Source organism: Plectropomus leopardus, chromosome 15 (assembly GCF_026936395.1).
Source record: "Plectropomus leopardus strain MGB_pleo_1.0 chromosome 15, ASM2693639v1, whole genome shotgun sequence".
NCBI classification, from domain to species: Eukaryota; Metazoa; Chordata; class Actinopteri; order Perciformes; family Serranidae; genus Plectropomus; species Plectropomus leopardus.
Window position 1 is genome coordinate 18935042 of NC_142190.1, and position 21591 is coordinate 18956632.

Here is a 21591-nt window from a genome sequence, read left to right on the forward strand (position 1 = left end):
GTCTATTTTTTGTATCAATACTGCAAGAGCTGAAAAATTTGTCGATTAAGTGAGGAGTCAATCAACAGGAAAATGATCAGTGGTCAAATAACCAATTATTTAAGTCATTGTTTAAGCACAAAAAAATTGCTTTCAGCTTCTCCAATGTGAGGATTTGCCTTCTTTTTTCATCATTCTAGACTGAATATTTTGGGGATTTGGACTGCTAGTAAAAAAATACACATTTCTTAAGGATAAAAAAAAATCTCTTAAAGACCAAACAATTTATTGATTAATCAAAAGAATAATGTGCCTTAAACTGTACATAATATAAATTTTCACCAGAATTAAAAAATGTCAGCATAATTCTTCTGGATCTGGAACATTTTGCTGCTCAGAAGCTTTCATGTAAAGTCCTACACTGGGTGGCAGTACAACCAAACCTTGACTGAGTTTAAAATATAGCCAGATCTGTGAGCATTGCTGACGGTGCCAAAGAAGTAAAAAAGGAAAACACCTACACACAGAGTACAAAAATACATGTATCACCGGAAATTTCTTGGGCTTTTACAGTCAAACGAATCTGATGTTAAAAGAGAGAGGGGGTGGAGAGTTCAGAGGACTCTGAGGAGGTGCGCAGGAAGATTGTGATGACTCACAATCTGACTGTCCATCATCTGCAACCTGCATCTTTTCGACTTTTTAGATGTATTAGCAACATAGCATGTAAAAGCACACAAAAGGCGAAATAAATCTGTAATTACTGTTGTTCTTGTTATTAACATGGACCAGCAGTTTTCCTGTGATCAAATGTGGTGAACAAGTTAAATTAATTCAATTCTTACTGTGAGTTGATAAATGATCAGGAAACTGCAGAGTAAAGTTGGGGGAGATTAACATAGAACAAAGTAAATTTACCCTACTGTTAAACTGAAAAATAGAGAAGATTTTAGCATGTGCAGGATGATGATGCACAAACCAACACACTGCTTGGAGACAAATTGGTAGAGTAGCTCATTTTGTTGTTATGGCACCAAAATAAAAGTCTTGCAAGGAGACAGGAAGCCCATAAGATCAAAATGAGCTATCTAACCAAATAAAGAATTATTGGATTACCTAGAAGCCTTTTAGCCTTTACTTTAGTAAAACAAAAACTTTAGTTACTGTTTTTTAGTTTCAGGATGTCTTCTTCCAGCAAACTTGCTGACTTGCTTTATTTTTTTGCACAGAGTAATATAAGAACTTTTGGGGGATCATTTCAAAATTGGATATCAGAAAAGGGCACTCAAGGTCCTAATCTGTAACATAGAGCTATTAAATTTGGTGTTCTATTGGCACACAGCAAAAGGGCATATGAGGTACAATTGTTTGATTATTTCGGCTAAGCAATTTATCCATAGATGGAGATTTTTATTTACAGCCAAGTCACTATTTCTTGTATTTATGAATGAGGTTTTACATTTTAAAGAGACCTCTGACTTAAAAAACATTTTATCTATGTATTTGTTTGTTTGTTTATGTATGCTCAGTCAATAGTTTGTATTGTTCACATGACAACTTGATGAAATGGCCAGAATTTGTTTCTGAATAAAACTAAAAATAAATAAATAAATCTAGATAGCCAGCAAAGGTAAGGAGGGTTTCTTACCTCAAAGGTTTTACTCTACATTTTTATTTTAATGAAAGTTTTTTTTAAAAAAAAGAAAAAAACAGTCATTTAAAGTACAAAAATGTAATGTGGAAATTTGGATGAAATATTACAATTCATTATAACATAGCTATTCACGTATTTAATTTTTATGTAATTTTTATAAAAAGTAGATTTAGTGTCAGATATTTGTTATGAGAGGAATTAAGGGTCTGGAAACGTCTTGTCCTACTGATGAATTGGTGAGAAAAAAAAAGGAAATATGATGTTTAACAATCATTATTGTCATTGTACAACACAAGGTCAAAACTACCGACCACACACTGCTGTCATACTAACATGCAGTGGTAACATGGTAACATGGTACACATCTAACTTGTCTCCCCGCAAACGTCCCATTCTAGAATGTTCCCACAGTTGTCTTGGAGACCGTGCTCTGAATGTTAATGTCTCGCTGCAGCGCTGCCATGGCAACCAGAGAGCTGCGCTCAGAAAGCTCGTGCCTTAAAGTGTATGTGTGAAGAGGACCGGAGACATAAACCTGCAGGTTTGTTTACAAGACTTTGCATTTGGGAAGAGGTTTGCTGTGTCATGCCCTGCGTATCATAATATTAGAAAGGCGCCAGACCTTCTGCTATTTATACCCCTCCCGCATGTGCTCACATTCAAGGTTGATAGAGAGAGCATGGACCGGTCTGGATACAGGAAGTTACATCATGAACGGCAGACAGGTTGCCCTCTTCTGGACTCGCATGGGTACTAGATGTGTGGGTGTGCATGTGTGTGAATAGAGGGCCTACATGCTTCTCTCTCAGCTCCTCTCCAGCCATGAAGGGCAGACACACACATGCACTCACACAGTTTGTGTAACAGCGAGGACAGGGCAGCCTCCTGATGTAGTGGGAAGACTGGGAAACTCAGCTGTGTGATTTCAGCAGGATGCACACTGGACAGCAGGGGAGTCTGGAGAAGATGACACAGACTGGCAGTCTCAACCTCTGCCTCTACACTTGCTGGTAGGGCCCATAGATTAATGCTATTTTATTCTTCTGTTGTTTGAGATACATGCACATGTTTTCTGCTGCACCTTTGTGTTCCCGTGCTTTAATAAGATGTGTTGCTTGTATAAAAACTCCAATAATGATTCAAAATATTGGTCTATTTAGTCTATTTTCATGTTGGCACTTTATAAGGCAAAAAAAATCTAATTTTTAAGTTTTATATTCCCTCTCTTCTGTGTTCCAGGATTTCCATACATCCAACGTCATTCCAGAGTTCATCTGATGAGATTTAGGCTTCAAGGTTTTCCAGTCCTTTCCTCTGTAAGGTGACACCACTACAGGAGTACTTAATAATCTTTCTGTTATCAGCTGTTGTCTAAGATGCTTAGCAGCTTGTGTTGTGCAACACAAACAGACACACATGTGATAGTGACAAAGCCTTTTGTAGTTTATATTTAGCAGTTTAATTCAAACTAATCATGCATTTAAAGGAATACTTCAAAAAATGACCAGTTGTACATCGATTACTCATCCATTGTTACCTAGAATTCATGAAGAAAACTTTCTTTCTCTCGTATGCCTCCACGGAGAAACGAGAATCCAAAAATCTAGAAAATCTTGGTGTATTGAAGTCCGAGAGGACCCTGTTTAACAACAGCAAAACTGTACACTTTACAAACTCTCACATAAATTGTGCAGGATAATCCAAGTCTTGTTTGTCCAGTTGAATACTCAGTCGGCCTACTTCCCATACACATGAATTTCTGCTGCGACCTTACTATTTAAAGTGTTTAGAATAGATTTTGTTTTGTGATTTTTGTTATTATTATCACAGCCTAGGATATGACAGTGATTTGCAGCAACATTGATTGTGACAGTTCACCTAGTGGAAATAGCATGTATTTTCTCCATATGCCAAACATGGTAAAAATGACACCATCAGGTGGGAAATAGTAAAAATTACAAATTCTTAGGCAAAAGCCCAGAATAACACCTAGAAATAATACAGTGCATGTTTTATGCTTTGATGGCTGTGGGATCAAACATTTCAGTTTGAATGGGTTTCAGTAGCGCTTTTTTTTGTGTGCACTTAACAGTAGGAATGTAACAATTTTGTTTACACAGTGTATTTTAGACTTATTGTAGGAGCAAACAAAAATACACAACACAGCCAAAATGATCAAAACTGAACAATGAAAACCGTGTAAAATGCACCAAATGATTTTAAAATCTTGTTGCTTGTCTATAAATCACTCTGCAGCTCAGCTGCCAAATATATCTCTGACATGCTTGTGAAACACGAACCTTCGAGGGCACTCAGGACATCTGGGGCTGGCCTACTAACCGTCCCAAATGTTAGTCAAGTCAAGTAAATTTTATTTATAAAGCCCATTATCACAAAACAGGGTTTGCCTCAGAGGGCTTTACAGCATGAGACATCCCTCTGCCCTTAGACACTCACATCGCCTAAGGAAAAACTCCCAAAAAAGAACCTCTGAAATGGGGGAAAAATGTAAGAAACCTCAGGAAAAGCGGCAGAGGATGATGATGTTAGAACTAAACACGGAGAAGCAGCTTTTTGTTATCATGCAGCACAAACCTGGAGCAACCTCCCAGATAATGTTAGGCAAGCCCCGACGCTGACCACTGTTAAGTTAAAGCAAAAAACATTCCTTTTTCACATTGCCTTCTCCACCCATTAATGACTGCAAACTTGTTTTAAACTTGATTTTAAACCATTTTAAATCACCTTTGCACCTCTTGTCCGCACTTTTGCTAATTTTAATGTTTTTTTAATTTATTAATATATTTATTTTTAGTAATAAATTATACCTTTTATATTTTATCTCTTTACTCTTTTATTGGAAATTGGTTTCCTTTATTATGTTTTTATATTTTATTGTTCTTTAAAGCACAACAAGCACTTGTTGTATGAAATGTGCTACAAATATAAAGCTGCCTTGCCTTCCAAACAGTCCCTAAGGGTCCCTAAGTTTCACAAGTAAATGAACATCAGGTTGAAAGGCAGAATTTCATTGTAAGTCATCATCTGAAGCTGCAAAAATAAAACCCCATTTGTTATCAATCTCTAATTCTTTCTTTCCAGTCTATTGTCACTGAAGCAGCATAAACACTGCGCCTCTCTCTTGTCTCTCAGGCCACCTGCACAGTTGTACTGCTGTTTGGTACACAAAGGCATCATGGGAAATATAGTGCAGTGCTGCCACAGTCTGTCAAACTACTTCAAGTGTCAGGATGCACCAGTCCAGGGTGAGGCAGAAAGATCCCCTCTGCTCTCCAGCGAAGACAGCGAATGTGAATCACCCAGCCTGACGGACGACTTGGAGGACGACCTGTTAACCGTCTCCACCGGCGTGACAAACCCAGCCCTCGAACCAGAGCACTTCCTGTTTCCTGACATCATCTTAAGCAGCAACCTGGGAGGGGACGTGACTCTGGTGGAGCCGATGGTGTGTCTGCTGGTGTCTGAGGAGGAGGAGGAGGTAGTGAGGGTGGATGAGCCCGGAGATGATGGACAAGAGAGGAGCAGCAGGAGGAGGAGCAGAGGGTTTTCTGAGGTTGAGACACAAACAGAGGTAGTGGAGACACAGATGGGTAAGGGGGTGCAGACTCAGACAGAGTCGCAGGCAGAAGTTCAGGCGCAAACAGCAATGTGCAATGAAGAGACTGTGGGGAGAGAAGTAAACATGCTAATAAATACTGACACGAACGAGATGCATGTGGAAGAACATGAAATACTGAGACAGCTGGATGTGCTCTTGGAGGCGCAGACATCACCAGAGAGACACTCAGATGCATCAGAGGGACAAAAACAAAGGAGAGACTCTGGGACTTGGGCTGACATGGAAGTTTTTGTGGAGAAAAACAAATTGTTCTTTGGAGACAAAGACAGGGAATGTGAACAGGAAGAAGTGAAAGGGAATTACATCCACGAAGAACTGGCTTCAATAAAGCATCCATTTCAAACAGAACTAAATACTGAGCTTTTAAATGAGTTAAACACACATGAAGAGAATGTTTTTATGTTGCAGCAGGGTGTTGTTGCTGCTCAGGTAAATGCAGACTTTGCCCGCACAGAGCCGACACAGGAGGATGTTAAGGACAAATTTCAAATCATGAAATCAGATTGCACCTCAGTGATGGTGACTGGAAACAAAAATGTGGAGAACACTCAGTCACAGAAGGACGTCCAGCCGAAACAATGCAGCATCAACAACCCTGAAACTGTGGTAAACTTTGACCCCACTGAGTGTCGAGCAGACCCGACGCAACAAAATAATCAGGATAATGACCACGCGGGAGAGACACCTGTGGCGTCCGATCAGAATGGAAATAAAAGGGAAGCAAAAGCAACAAATATGTACGAAGACCACATAGATGAGACAGCAGAGAAATCCATTTTAGGTACGGATCACGATCAGTGTCAGGACCCGGCAAAGTGCGAAGAGGATGACAACAGGACGGCTCCGCCACAGGTGGAGGAGGAAGAGAAACAAGCAACCTTGTTTTTAGTTGATGGGCTTTTTCTGGCAGCACCACATGTAAAAGGTTTGTGATTTAATTCAACTTTGTTTTACTTTGCTTGTATTTTCTCTGTTATTTTTTTTTTGTGTGTCCTGTGATATTGAAAACTCTATACTTGTAGCTTTTTCAGTGGGTGATCAGGCTATGGAGGATAATTTTGTTATTTGTTATTTTAATTTTATTAAAATTAGATAAGGAAATACATAAACTCGTTTAAATTAGTATTGTTTTTAGTACTCAGGACATCCAGGTCATAAGTTTATGTTAAAAATAAAAAGGAAACTAGAAAATGAAATTGCATTTTGAAATGAAAAATTGATATTGTGAACTGGCAATTTGAAAAAGAAAAGCAATAAGCCAAATGAGAAAGGTCAACACAAAAAGGATGGGATGTGTAAAAATTAGAAGGTAATTGCTTATTTTAATTGATTTTAATCTGTATTCCTTTTTTTTTTTTTTTTAGTGTTTTGTGTTGAAGTGACTAATGTGAACCGCCGTGTTCGATATCAGTCCATTATTGTGCGAGACAGGCTACAGTGTGATGGCTGCAGCCTACTCGCTTAATACTGGACCAGTTTCAAAAATTGTTGCTCAAATTCTTTATTTCAACATAGATCTTGGTAACATAGGATCCAGGCTGAAAAATCAGATGTTTCTTTTGAAGGAATAGCAATCTCCCTTTTCTTTTCAAGATGTTATTTAATGATATCTGTTTATCATTTCATTATAAAATGTAGTTTTCCAGTTTGCTCTTTCTTTTCAACATTGAATTATCACCTGGTTATCCTGCAGTTGAATATGATAAAAGTCTATTTTTTTTGTTTTCTCTTTTAATTGCAATACTGAGGAAAATTATCCTCCATATCACGCAGACAGCTTTCATCCTCACACCTTTATTTTGTCTCTTCTGTTGTCAGCAGTGCTTCTGAGTCAAACTGAAGAAAGCCCTGAGGATGATCACCAGTCTGATGCTGATAAAAGGAAACAGCTCAGCATTCGTGACATAGTTGATCTCCAAGAGACAAACTTTACTGTCAGAATTCAGCCTCCGGGAACAGAGAGTTTTGAGCTTCAGGTTCTGCTGTGCTCCCATCGTTGTTTTTTTTAAAGACACTTCGCTGTATCTTCACATCTCTCTGAATCACTGACCTCTCCTCCATGCTCAGGTGTCAGGCCAGATGTTGGTGGCGGAGCTGCACCAGGTGCTGATGGAGCACGAGATCACCTGCCACCGCACTTGCTTCTCCCTCCAGCTGGGAGGCACGACGCTCGACGGGCTCACGGAGCTGAGCTCCATCCGGGGCCTCCAGGACGGAGCGCTGATCAAGGTGGTGGAGGGTAACTGCCTCGTTCTTTTCTGTCTCCTTTTGAGGTTGTCTTTTTGTGATTAATAAGTGGGAAGTTCTCTTCAGAGAGCAACAATGTCAACATCTGACTTCAGTCCAGTTTTGTTAGATGTCACATCTGGAGCTTGACATGTTACGGAACGGCCCTTTTTAGAAAAATGCTGACCTCTCATCTAAACTGTTATCATGTTTCAGACCACCGGTGGCCCGGCAAAAGTGCCTTCTTGAATGCCTCTATAGTTGATAAATCTAAATAAAGCGCCCTCTAGGGTGGCCTAAAATTCAGAAAACCTAATGCAGTGTCATGTAGGCCAAATCTCGGTGACGTTGAGCTAACAACAACAATCACTTACGGGTAGACAGCTGTGATATCGATTGTCTAGATATGTGTAATTGGCAAACTTGTTTATTTCTGGTGTCATTTTTAGCCGTTACTGTGAGATATATAGTTAAACACTGTGGTCTGACCTATTTGACAATTCTGGTGTGCTTATTTTATGTGGGCTACTTTGTTGTTTTGCTAGCAACTTTCATGAACCAAAATCTACCATCAAGGAAACTGCAATGTACTGTATCTGTTTAAGTTTACATTATATTCAGAATATTTTCTCCCCCACTACCTTACACACTAACCAGTCAATGCTACGATAAATCAGCACCTCCCCTCTTTAGTATAATTACTGTTTTAGTGTAAAAGATTGAGGATTATAGTTTAGAGTATACTGTTTTTTTTTATTAATTCATTTATTTTCTTTATTTGGTATTGCTGTTCTTCTGTGTCGATCTTTGGTTAATATAGGACAAAAATAAGCCTTGGGCTTCAGCCTTTTCCTTTTTTTGATGTTGAGAAAATGTGTGTGAAATAATCTTTGTTTCTCATGATGCATGTAACAGAAATAAAATTATTAAATAATTCATTAATAACTCATTATATGATCTTATTTTTCTCCAGTACAGTCACTTCATGCTGCACTGCTTCATTTACATTGACTATATTTATGTATTATCTTTTTGGTGCAACACTTCAACCAGAGAACACTTTTCCTTTCATACTGAACCCTTTATAAGCAGGTTTTCTGATGTTGTTGCAGATTCGTACACTGTGCGTGACGCTCGTCTTCATCTCAGACACGTACGTGATCTCCTGAGGAGCCTTGACCCCGCAGATGCATTCAACGGAGTGAACTGCAGCTCACTATCGTACCTCACATTTTTCACCAGAGGAGACAATGGTAATATTGTTCTCTTACTGCCTCCTCACATTTAGTTTTGTCTGAACATTTCTTAATTCATCATTTCATAATTCGATACTTTCACCTCTATATTCCTCCCTTCAGACAGCGACAGCGCGGGGAACAGGAGAGCTTCTGAAAAGGAGTCTGTTGACTGCAGCCCTCCAGAATATATCCTCCCTGGATGTAAGGAGCGACCGCTTACTCCACTGCAGCCACTCAGAGAAGACTGGAAGGTGAGAAATCAGATTCTGAATTAGCAAATACGATAGATTAATATTTAATTACACTAGGGGCTGACCAATATTGGTTTTTCAGAACCAATACCGATTATTAGTAGTTAATGAGACCGATAACCAATATTTGGAACCAATATGCATTTACAATAAAAATGAAAATCTTTCTGTCAATATTTAGGATCTGGAATATAAAAAACTCCAACACAAATCTTTGTGTAAATGCCTTTAGCAAATGTTTAATCCAAACTGAAACTTTCAACATCATATACAGTAAGTTCCTTGCAAGTTTTTTATGACACTTTCTTTGCACTTTTTAATCAATTAATGTTATCTGTGATCATTAAAATAAAATGCTCATATAGGTAATCGGCAAAATGCCAAATATCGGCCAGGCCGATAATCTTTCAAATATCTATTCAGTTAAAGTGAAGCGACACTTAAAAAAGTATCATCTCAGCCGTTACAGTGCCTGCGGGTTCTGACGATGAGCAGCTGGAATCCTCCTCCAGGAAACAGGAAGATGCACGGGGACTTAATGTACCTCAACGTCCTGACTGTGGAGGACAGAGAACTCAACATCACATCCTCTACACGTGGTTTCTACCTCAACCAGTGAGTGCTAAACTGTTTGCAGTTAAACTGTCCAGCCACTGAAATGTTTGCTTAGCCATTAAAAGTGAAGATTTTTTAGATGTGCCAGCAGTGTGACTCCAGGGATGACGGTGTCAGTATGTCCGTCCACTACTGTTGTCCAAATTTGTTAAATAGATTGGCAACCAAATTTTATTTTTTTCATTTTCCAGATGATGTATACAATCTTGACAACTTTGACATTTGAACCAGACATTCATGTCCCCCAAAGGATTAAAAGTAATCATTTTGGTGATCCCTTTAGGTAATAATCTCATTTAAATGTTGTCTGTTAAATTTCTATCTATTGCAGATTAAGGTAACACAATTGATTGAACCCACTAATAAGAGCTCCTGCATTTGCAATTCTACGAATTGTCTGTTGCAACATTCCCTGGAAAAATCACATTCACGGAAGACGCCGCCAAAAGGAACAAAACTGTGAAACTATGCCTTTGCGTGGATTTATCTGTTTCAGATCAACTGCCTTCAACTTCAACCCCAAACCTGCAGCTCCCAAAATCCTTTGCCATTCTCTGGTCGAGCTGCTAAGTCAAGTCAGCCCTGCTTTCAGGAAAACCTTCAGTGCCCTGCAGAGGAAGAGGTGAGCAAACTGTAATCAAGCTGGAAACTTCGTGTTAATACAGTACCAGGGACATGAAGCAGAGCTGTTCATATCAATGCAATATGTCGATGGAAATACAGTAATGGCAGTCATTTTAAGTTCTACATGAGGCTCTGTGAAATATGTTTTCTGTCACTTTCTGTTAACCAGAGTTCAGCAGCACCCTTATGAGCGGATCGCTGCGCCTTTCCAGGTGTTCACCTGGATCGCCCGTCATGGAGATCACACCCTCGACTGCGTCCGAGCAGAGGAGACACACACCAGTCGCATGGGACAGGACGAGCACACAGCTGGGCAGGTTGCGGACATGAAATTGGAGAAAGAGGCTACATTTGGAAAAAAATATAAATATGTTTCCTGGTGCATCTGGGGCTGACTGATGTTGATTGTGATGCTGATGTGTAGGTTGTGTGTTGTGACTACAGAGTCGGGACTGGAACGAGGAGCTGCAGGGATGCAGGGAACTCCCCAGGAACTCCCTTCAGGAGCGGCTGCACAGAGAGAGGAGCATATTCAAAGTGAGACCACAGATTTTTAAACATATTTCCAGTTCTCTTTCTGATAAATGCTTTGAAATTTGGATCAAGATCACTTTTCTTGTACTGTTTTCAGACACCTTTCACAAGTATTTAAACCTTTGAACCCTGAGCAAATTAATGCAGTTTCTTTCAAAACCAAGTGGAAAAGGCAATGAGCAACTTATTTAAAAAAAAGAAAAGTTTCACAAATTTCAAGAAATTAGAAAATTTAAAAAAAACCCAACAAATTCATAAAGAGCTAGGGAAAAAAGGAAAAAGATAGAGAAAGACTGTATTTATAATGATCACAATTCCTTTTCAAATTTCAATTCATTTCCTTTTGTGTTAATTTTTAATTTTCCTTTTTTGTTTGTTTGATTTTTTCAAGTAATTTTCTTGTACTTTTTACGAATTCCTTGCTAATTTTTGAGTCATCTCTTCTTTCGTTGCTTATTGCCATCTTCCCATGTTTATGGAAGAAATTTAAGCCAATTTACATACATTTCAAAGGGTTAAGATTTCCTCTGTACTGTTCATGTCCTTTTTAATGAGATAATCAGAGACAATTAGTCCTTCCTACTCCTGCTCTGATTAGATTGTGTTGCTCTTTAATAAAATGAAAAAGGTAAACTGTGTTAACCAAGATTTTAATCCCTCCATCCAGACCAACAGTGACTTTGTTGCAGCTGCATCACGAGGTGCTGTAGCTGTTATCGACGGTAACGTTATGCCGTTAAACCCGGGGGAGACGCCTCACATGCAAATGTTTATCTGGAACAACCTGTTCTTCAGCCTGGGGTTCGACATATCTGAGCACTATCACCCACTAGGGGGCAACGCTGCTGCTCATGCTGCAGCCATCTGTGACCTGAGGGGAGCTCAGGTAAGTGCATGAGGAGCGAGCATTTAATGTGTCCTGTTTAAAAGTGTTGCTAGTATTACATTGCAAGGGTATGACTGCAGATTTTAAAGGGAAAAACAATGTTAAACAGCCATAAACCAAAAAAAAATACAAAAGACAATTTTTTTCTCATATTTTCACTCTGAAATGTTTTTGAATCCCTTCATGTTCTTGCCATCAAAACAAAAATGCCTGTGTTGCTCTGCTACAGGCGTACACATCTGTGGACATAGAGGGGCTTCACACTCTTGGAACAGCAGTTGTTGATTATCGTGGCATCCGTGTTATCGCTCAGACCATTGTTCCTGGGATACTGGAGAAAAATCAGGAGCAGAGTGTCGTCTACGGCTCTAACGACTATGGAAAAACTGTGTTTACTCACCCCAGGTAAAACACACACTCACAAAAATGCAACAAAGTCATAATTTAGGTATATACAGCATGATTAATGGAGGTGTGTGTTGGATTTAGTGGCATCCAGCAGTGGGGATTGCAGACTTCAACCAGCTGAAACTTCTCCTGTTTGCCAAGGCTGAGCTCCCGGTTAGGATTCCTATATTGTTTGGGAGGTTTTTATTGGGAGACAAATTATCCACAGACATTTCTTCCTCTGGAAAACAAACAGACCAGCAGAAAAAAAACCACTGAATAAAGCACTTCTATGTTACTAATCAGTGTTTCTACGATGCTGTTCAGCTTTTTGCACACCAGCCTCTAGCCCAGCACCTGCCAATGTGTGCTCACCTTTTTACTCAATGTTCAGGAGGTTTTTATCAGGAGCCGAATTATCTGCAGAGGTCTCCTCCTCTCCAAAACAAATGGATTCAGTGATTCAAACCTGTAAAAACACTGAAAGAGGAGTTTCATGGTAAAATCAGTGTTTTCCCAAAGCTGTTTGGCTCGTTGTGGAGGGGCTGCTGTGTACGCTGGCCGACACAAAAATGCTAAATGAGAATGGCTTCATCTAAAGTCAGTGTTTGGTTTGCCTGTTCAAAGCTAACATGACAGTGTAACATGGTGGACTCTGGGGACCAGGACCTGCTCCTTATGTAGCTATTAAGGGCTCAGCTGATTTCTCTCTGTGATTTTAGTCATTTGTGAAGGATCGAGAAAATAGCACCTATTGTCAGTGTGATTGCTATTCAAATTGTCACTGAAATTGTTTTAGACAATTGTACTTGTTCATGTATTCAACTGGTTTTGTGTTTTATTTTAACTAAATGTGTCTGCATTTGTCTACTTGTGTTTCTGAATCCTAAATCCTATACACTATACCTTTAAATTTCTCCAAATTATTCCAGGTTTCTTGAGCTTCTGGATAAAACCAGTAAACCGCTAAAAATCCAACGTCACCAGGTCCTCAACCACAGCAACAACCCAGTGGAGCTTTGCTCTGGCATCGAGACCAAAGGCATCCTGGGTAATGACGGAAGACCCTACATCTTGGACCTTCTCAGGACCTTCCCCCCCGACCTTAACTTCCAGTTCTCTGAGACAGAGGAGAGGATAGATGTGCCGAAGGAGTGTCAGAGCTTTGGTTACCCACGGCAACACCCTCACGGCTTAGCCAGCCTGAGACCAGAGCTGATAGACGCCTTCGTCCAGCACAGGTGAGGAAGAGGAAATTTCGAACCGTTTGTTGAATGTTTGGACACAAATGCAGCAACCGTGTAACTGTTCAACCAGCAGGATGAACTGAGCTTTGGAAATAAAGTATCTTATCCATTTTATTATGTGTTTTCGGCTGCAGGTTTGAACTTTATTCCAAGATGTCCCAGGGGCTCATCCAACCGGACGAACAAGATAAAGCCACAGAGCAGAGTGAAGAGCGGAGAACTGAAGATACAGCTGCAGCTGGTGCTGAAATGGGTGAATGAGAGCTGTTAAATGAAATTAAATGATAAGCAGCCGGTGCTGAAATGGGTGAATGAGAGCTGTTAAATGAAATGAAATGATAAAACCTTTTGATGAAGCAGGAGAATTTGTGCAACTGCAGGGAGAAATCAGGCTGAGAAACAGTCAAACGATAGATGTACAGTAATATGACATGTAAGTAGGTTTTAATTATATTATAATATATTATATTTTCTATTATAATTTTTGACCTTGGAAACTAGGAGTCGACCAATATTGCTTTTTCAGGGCCGATACCGATTATTAGTACTTAATGAGATAACTGATATCTGGAACTGATATGCATTTACAATAACGATGACATTTCTGTCAAAATTTAGAATTTGGAATATAACAAACTCCAACACAAAACTTTGTTTAAATACCTTTGGGAAATGTTTAATCAAAACTGAAACTTTCAATCATCTACAGCAATTTCCCAGCAACTTTTTTAATATACTTCACTGAAAATTTTAATAAAAATCTTACATACATACATGAAATACAGTATATGTTTAAAAAATCTTCCTCAGCAGGTGGAATTTGCTCAGTTGTCTTTAAATGAGAAATGTTCAGTTATTCAGGTTTTAAAAGCACTTTAACGACTACTTGTTCATGTTGGCTTAAAAAGGAGGAGGAGTATGTGTAATAAATATGTAAGATTCATTTAAACAATAAGTCCACAACATATGGGCAAACTCCACTCGCTGATGAAGACCATGTAATATGATAGAAAGCAATAGAACAGCAAATAAATGGACCTAATGTTGGATATCTAAATAATATCTAAAGTTTTTACTATATAGGATGGTAATTTTCTTATTGGTATGCAACTTTTTGTTAAATGATATTGACTTTAATATGTAGTCAAATTTTTATTCAGATTAAATGTCTTTTATTTGATTGTTATTATTAAAATTAAGGGAGATGTTCTCTTTTTTTTGTGGTTTTCAATTATCCAGTCATACGCTTACATCACAGTTAATAGACCCTGAAACTGCAAAAATGTGCAAATGTTAACTAATAATCGATTAGAAGTAAAATGGTAAGGATTGTTTTATTAATAATGTATTCATATTTCATTTTGCAGAATTTCAGAGAAGGAATGTGATTACGAAAGCTTGTGAGGCTGTTGGATCAGCGAGTGATTCCTGCTTTGACATCCGCTTCAATCCTAACGTTTGCTCTCCAGGTATCGAACACACTTTAGCCCATGCACACACACACACACACACACACACACACACACACACACACACAAACACAAACACACATGCACACGCACACTCACACACAGGTATATAAAGCATATTTTTTCTTTTGACAGGTTGAACTGTGTGTTTGTCTTTGCTGCAGGTGTTCGTTTCCCCTCTGAGTGTGTCGAGGAGGTTCAGCATCAGAGAAAGTTGTTGTGGGACGCAGCTGCTTTTCTACTGTCCAGTCAGATTCCAGCAGTGGTGAGTCTCGTGGAGAAATAATGTTAAGATCTATCATGTGCATGACGTTTAACGTGATATCTACAGCTCTGCTTGTGTGTGTGTGTGTGTGTGTGTGTGTGTGTGTGTGTGTGTGTGTGTGTGTGTGTGTGTGGTAGGTGAAGGACTGTCTCGACCACATAGCACTGCCGATGGATGGAGCGACCCTGACGTCAGTGCTACACCAACGGGGTGTGAACGTACGATACCTGGGCACCTTACTGAGGGAGCTGGACAGGGTGGAGGACAGAGGGAGACTCGGCCACATACAGGTACTTGCTCTTATAGCCATATAACTCATATATATAGTCATCATAGCTGCATATCTCTTACTCTTGAGTTTACTTTTACATTGAAAAAATTTCCAACTATTGAATAATTTCCAGGCACTTGTGAAAAAACAAGGAGGAATTACATTAAAAAGCCTATATTATACTGGCTACATCATTAAAAAAGCCAACATGTTTTGGCCACTATGATGTCCTCATGATGTTTTTTAGTTCTTGTGAATTTCTGGAAAAATAAAATATATGTTTAGCAATCAAAAGTAAGCATCTGCTTAGCTTGGAACATTTTGAAACATAAGTGTTTTGAACATTCACAATTTTTAAAATTGATTTTTTTTCAATGGAACGATTGTTTTTTTTTTATATATTTCCTATATTCTAAGGATGAGAAAAGTATAGTTATATGCACATCGTGTAGGTGCAAGGCTATCGAAAAACAAGTGTGCAGGTGTTACCTTTTTTACTATAATCTAGGATTCAAAAAAATTTTTTATAGTTTATATACTCCCCAAGAATTTGGAACAAAAACACATCTGGAGCTTGACTAACTTCATCGTTCCATCTCAGTTTTAGACTTACTTGCGATCAAAATTTCCTTTTAGGTTCTTGGTCTAAAGTTATCTAATAGTATGATAGAACAAAATGCAACTTCATGTTATGTAGAACTTGGAAAAAACACAGAAAATAAAGGATTTCAACTGCTGAAATCTTCTTGATCTGATCAACTGTTCCCTCACAGAGAATTTCTCTCAGTGAAGTCATCGTCAGGAGTGCAAAACACATCTTCAGGACCTATCTACAGGTGAGGAGCTCAATAACAAGTCAAATATTATGAGAATATTTAGCAATCCAACATACATTTTTCTAATATCAACATATCATCTTGTCTCCCAGGATGTGGAACCTGCAGCTTTCTCTGCTGCTGTCAGTCACTTCCTAAACTGCCTCTTGAGCTTCTCCTCCTGTGTCACCGACTCCTGCTCAGATGAGCTGCTCTCTCGCCGCAGAAATCGACGGCGGCGGAGCCACGGGAGTCGAGGCACCTCGTTGACAGACAGTGTGTGGGCTAGACTGACTCACAGTGAGCTGTGGGGCCGGATCAGGACTGAGGCTGGAGATTATTTCCACTACACAATAGATGGGTGTGTGTGTGTGTGTGTGTGTGTGTGTGTGTGTGTGTGTGTGTGTGTGTGTGTGTGTGTGTGTGTGTGTGTGTGTGTGTGTGTGTGTCTGTCTGTGTGTCTGTGTGTCTGTGTGTGTTTTTGGATATGTGCAACAGGATTTTACACTGTCATCCTCTCTGTGTTCAGTCAAAGTATGGATGAAGTCATAGAAAAGCACAGCCTTCAGAGGATCTCCCTACTGAGAGAAATTGCCATCAAGACGGGCATCCAGGTCAGACATCTGTCTTCTCTTCATCAGTCATTTACCTATGACATTTTGTTTCAGTGGAAACCCCACCTGCTGTATCATCAAAAACATATCTGGAGCTGCAATAGATCAAAGTTGAGCATAAGGGACGAGAGGGAGAAATGTTGTAAAAAAAATTTGCTCATATTTGATGCTTAATAAGTCATAGGTCTGGTTACATGATGCTACAAGAGTTTTGGTTGCTGCTCAAGTCCAACGAACCTTACAGATATAAATCATCTGCAGCATTGACTTGTGACTGCCAAAGTGCAACATGCAGCTTTAAAATGCAGCTGCTTCCCTTTTTCTATTTTTCTGTATTTAGGTGCAGCTGAGGGAGTATTTGCTTGAGTCCCGGCACAGGCCCGTGTTTAGTGAGGACGATGTCGTCAACATGTTCCCTGTGGTCAAACATCTCAAGCCTACAGCAACGGATGCCACGTGGCTCGTGCGACAGGCAGAGGTGGCAGTGCAGCAGGGTGAGACGTAAATACAAACACATACATGAAATACAGTATATGTTTAAATTTTTACCAGGAGGGCCCATATGGAGTAACATTATGCTGATGTGCAATTTGGTGCAACATTATTTCCCTACCAGCAACACTAAAGCAGAACTGGTTAAGCATAAATAAAATAAATATATATATAAATAATAAATAAAACCACTGTTTGAAGTGCCCGATTTTGTCCACATGATGTTTTATAAGTACAATTTATTATTATTATTATTCTGAGAAATGACTTGCACCAAGAAATGTTTACTAAAAAACAATAATGTTTTTTAAAGGGTTTATTTGCACAATAAAAAAACATGCAATGCATTGTGAATATATATAAGCAACAAATGTGCATTGTCCAAAACAAAGTAACATAAGCTTTAAAAAATCCCTTTTAGCCCAGTGATCCTACGGTGGATTTAGTGTGTATCATGTGACGGGCATATGTCTATAATTTTTGTACGTTCAAGGCCCATCAGCAGAGTTTTATGTTTGCTTTTAGGTCTTCTCAAAGAGGGCTTTGAGCTGATCAGCCAGGCCCTGACTCTGTTCAGCAGTGTATGTGGGGTCCTGCATGAAGACGTGTGCATGTGCCTGCGTCTTTTGGGACGGATCTGCTACATCCTGGGAGAATATGCAGACGTAAATACACATTACAGTTCATTTAGACCTTTTACCTAGCCTCATGTTTCAGGTTTCAAGTTTAGGTTTATTTCTCACATACACAATAATATAAGTAAAATGTGCAGTGAAATGCCTTTTTCAGACTTCTGAATCGTCACCCACTACAATTTGTGAGCTTTGTTGTTTCCATCATTTTTCCATGTCTGTCAGGCCCTCAGCCACCAGGAGAAGGCTGTTATGAGTAGTGAAAGAATACAAGGTATAGACCATCCACAGACCATACAAGACTACGTGAGTTCCTTTACCTTCTCACCAATCCACAAACAGATGGTTGCATCATGTTAATCCCAATAATGTAAAATATCAGTTAATATGGAAGTATTCTTCTATTTGTGATTCAGACTTATCTGGCGTTGTACTGCTTTGCTGGAGGCCGGCAGTCGACCTCCCTACAGCTGCTGTATCGCGCTCGGTACCTCGCCCTCCTGGTGAGCGGAGAAGATCATCCACAAGTCGCACTGCTGGATGTAAGTGAGACCTCACACCTGCAAAGTGTTGCTTTCTGTCTCTCTTCTTTATTCACAACAAAAATCTTTTTTAGTTATTATTTGTTCATTTTAGACATTAGAGTGGGCCCGGGTGTTATGGAGAAAATCAAATATCTACCTCAATATACCTCGATGTTGATATTGCAATAATACTGCAGGGTTGACTGCTGGTACTTCAACAAATATTTACACAATCAGAATTTTGATAAATAATCATGTAGTAATTTAAATGTACTGACAAAGTAGGTAAAGGCAAATACTAGAACAAATTCAGAAAATTATATCACTTTACTGTAATGCAGCCTTTGAAAACCAGATAAGGACAACACTTACAATGTTTCGATATCTTAAATCTAAACCTAGTTCCATATTATGATATCAATATTATTTCAATATTTTGCCCAGCCCTACATTAAACTGTCTATTCACATTCTATAGTCAGTACTGCATGGTAATTTTAGGATTTTGTTATTTAAGAAAGTCATACTAATCCAAGATAAAGTTTCAACAACAGCCACACAAACAAAACAAATGGGGATTCTTTTAGCATCAAATCAAGTAAAATGTTCTTTTACTTTACAAACTGAGATTAACAGTGTCTTTGGTTAAGTTTAAGTTTTTTCAACCAAATAGGCCTCCTAATGCATACTGCAAACTTCCCCTCTCTCTCTCTGCAGGTACACGCCATCAGTTGTTACTGAAATATACAAAAAAACATGAGTTACCCATTTTAATATTTATAGTATAATTACTGGTTAAAGGGAGGAAACTTGAGGAAAGATTTTTCTTCTTTTTTTTTATAAACAAAATGTTGTAAATAAGATAAGTGAGAAGTGTAAATGCAGGCAATGGCAACTTAAAGCCTTATTTATACGAGAATATGTCAGTGCTGTTATGTCACTGTTGTGCTCCATTACTTTAGAGTATGCTCGGCTTAGTACTTCATGGACTGATGGAGTACGAGCTTTCCCTGAAGTTTCTACAGAATGCCTTAATTTTAACCTCAAAATACCACGCTGCCGCATCCCTGAAGCATGCACACAGGTGAGACTATTTGTTGTCATGTTTCTCTGTTTATTTCTACTCTTAAACATAAAAAAACAGATTGCAACACATTACAGTCACAGACAATCTGCGAAAATGACACAAATGCTTTGAAATACCGGTCTCTGTGACCTGTGCAGCTCCCTTCCTTCATATCCTGTGTATGAGAGTTTTCATTATTGCTCTGCCTTTTCGTGTATGTCTTCTGTGCAGTCATCACCTGCTCGCCACTGTGTATGAGAGTAAAGGGGAGTTTCGATCAGCTCTGCAACACGAGAAAGAGGCTTATTCAATATATAAGAGCCAGGTGAGCTTTAAAATAGTAATAATAATGATAAAAATAAACTTTATTTGTGGAGCACTTCTCAAGCAAAAGCAGAAAGTGCTGTCTAAAAACCAAAGCAATACTAGTGAAACATATACATACACCTACACATACACATAAAGACATATATGTATGTACGTATGTACTTACATATAAACATATCTGTCAATGCATACACACACACAAAATAACTCAATTAGAAGAAATAATAATAAGTAAATGAAACAGAACAGTAAAATAATGTAAGTCTATCACCTATTAGGAAAATCTTTGTTATATTTTTTTACTTTCACACATGTAGGTTGGGGAGAACCATGGCAGGACGAAGGAAAGCTCAGAGTACCTGCAGAGCCTCACTCAGCAGGCTGTGATCCTCCAGAAAGCCATCAACCAAATCTACAGTAACACACCTAGTGCCTGTATTCCACCTCCTAAGGTTTGTACGGATGATGCAAGCATGTGCCACTGCCCACATGCATTACAAGTTGTGCGATACTTATTATTCTCTCGTGTTTCTCTCCAGTTTAACACACCGAGCCTTCCCACAATCCTTCAGCAGCTTAACCTGACATGTGGAATCATTCTCATCCCCCTCAGGTGAACACCGAAGTAGGACAAAAAAAAAAACGCTGATGTTTTGGTTGTGATGTTCATCTCACCTGATGATTATTCTAATGATGAATGTACACAGACTCTGTGTGTTGTGTTTTTTTCTCTCTAGTTTAAAAGAACTTGCAGACCTGAGGACTTCTTTGAATGGAAAGGAAAAGGTTCAAGTGGATGAACTGGAAAAAAAGAACTGCGGACAACAACCCTGAACTATGGACCAAAGGGACAGAAACAGTAGAATATCTGTGTAGTCAGTCTGACTGATGGAAATGATTGCGGACAGCAAGTAACAATGGTAAATGAGCGCCTGGCAAATAGCCTTTGGACAACAACTATTTCCAGTTAATAGACAAGTGCAGCCATCTCTTTTTGGAGAATGAGTTTGCTCTGCTGTCTGTGGAGGACTGGACTTTGAAGAGAACCTTATCTAACGATATAGCTCTTGTTGAAATATTTGGGATCCATTAATTAACACTGCAGGCTGTTGCTGGCAAGTATGTTTAACCCCCTTCCTTTTTGTCAGATAAATGCAGGAACCCTACATACTAAATACATGAAGCTGCTAGATGAATGGACAAGCACAGTACTGAGAAAACAAAAAATTAGCAACAGTGTAGGCCTACTAAAAGTCAAAATTTCATATTTCTAAATGTCGCACTGTCATCGCAGTCCCTTCTGTCTCCACTGGGTTTCACACTTGTGCCATGAACACATCTCAGAACATGATATTCCTAAATATTAAAAAATAAAATCTTTCTGATTGTTTTGAATGTGTATTAGCTCCCATTTAACCCATGTTGTTGTCATTAATATCCAGACTGTAAGGAAATAATAAACATCTGAGCATCTCATGTCTTCATTTTATAAGAACAAGTCCCATTCAGAGTTGGTGAGTTACTAGTTACATCAAACTGATTGCTGTAATTAAAATACAAAATAAATGTAATTGTAGTTACAGTTAACAAAATGTAATGACATTACATCTACTAATCAAAATGTTGGTGATTACACGGGGGTTACATAAAAAGTTTATATGATGAATAAAACATTCATTCTGTTGCTTTACATCTTTTTGCACGTGCAGGAATGCCTTCTTTTGGCATATTTTTAGTCAGCAAAGCTGTTGAGACAAATTTGAGCGCAACATCTATGATATTATGTTTTTAGATATTTATGTTCTGTTTAAACTTTTAAAAAAAATATGTGAAGAG

General features: G+C 38.8%; 1 protein-coding gene across 4 annotated transcripts; it reads left to right on the top strand.

Moving 5' to 3' along the window:
* The first annotated feature begins 2341 nt into the window (after window positions 1-2341).
* LOC121952565 (clustered mitochondria protein homolog) lies at window positions 2342-21231 on the top strand. Of its 4 annotated transcripts, none has more exons than XM_088088707.1 (30): window positions 2343-2643; window positions 2873-2954; window positions 4787-6198; window positions 7092-7249; window positions 7341-7512; window positions 8612-8752; window positions 8858-8988; window positions 9449-9603; window positions 10100-10225; window positions 10397-10544; window positions 10672-10764; window positions 11429-11647; window positions 11877-12052; window positions 12967-13275; window positions 13416-13534; window positions 14649-14750; window positions 14915-15015; window positions 15153-15305; window positions 16060-16122; window positions 16215-16462; window positions 16631-16715; window positions 17056-17209; window positions 17733-17872; window positions 18065-18145; window positions 18256-18381; window positions 19325-19446; window positions 19660-19753; window positions 20073-20207; window positions 20295-20368; window positions 20493-21231. In XM_088088707.1, the coding sequence occupies exons 2-30, from the start codon at window positions 2911-2913 to the stop codon at window positions 20587-20589; spliced, it is 5178 nt and encodes a 1725-aa protein (XP_087944833.1). In that variant the 5' UTR covers window positions 2343-2643; window positions 2873-2910; the 3' UTR covers window positions 20590-21231. The 4 variants fall into 4 exon arrangements, with proteins under 4 accessions (XP_087944836.1, XP_087944833.1, XP_087944834.1 ...); XM_088088708.1 differs by having other exon boundaries at window positions 7095-7249; XM_088088709.1 differs by having other exon boundaries at window positions 2873-2949.
* Window positions 21232-21591: the final 360 nt, after the last annotated feature.

Bases quoted from the DNA above. Each gene is read 5' to 3' on its own strand.
- LOC121952565 (XM_088088707.1), top strand. From the start codon at position 2,911: ATGAGATTTAGGCTTCAAGGTTTTCCAGTCCTTTCCTCTGTAAG. The intron at 10,765-11,428 runs GTGAGACCACAG...CCCTCCATCCAG, and splicing joins GAGAGAGGAGCATATTCAAA to ACCAACAGTGACTTTGTTGC. The intron at 17,873-18,064 runs GTAAATACACAT...CATGTCTGTCAG, and splicing joins TCCTGGGAGAATATGCAGAC to GCCCTCAGCCACCAGGAGAA.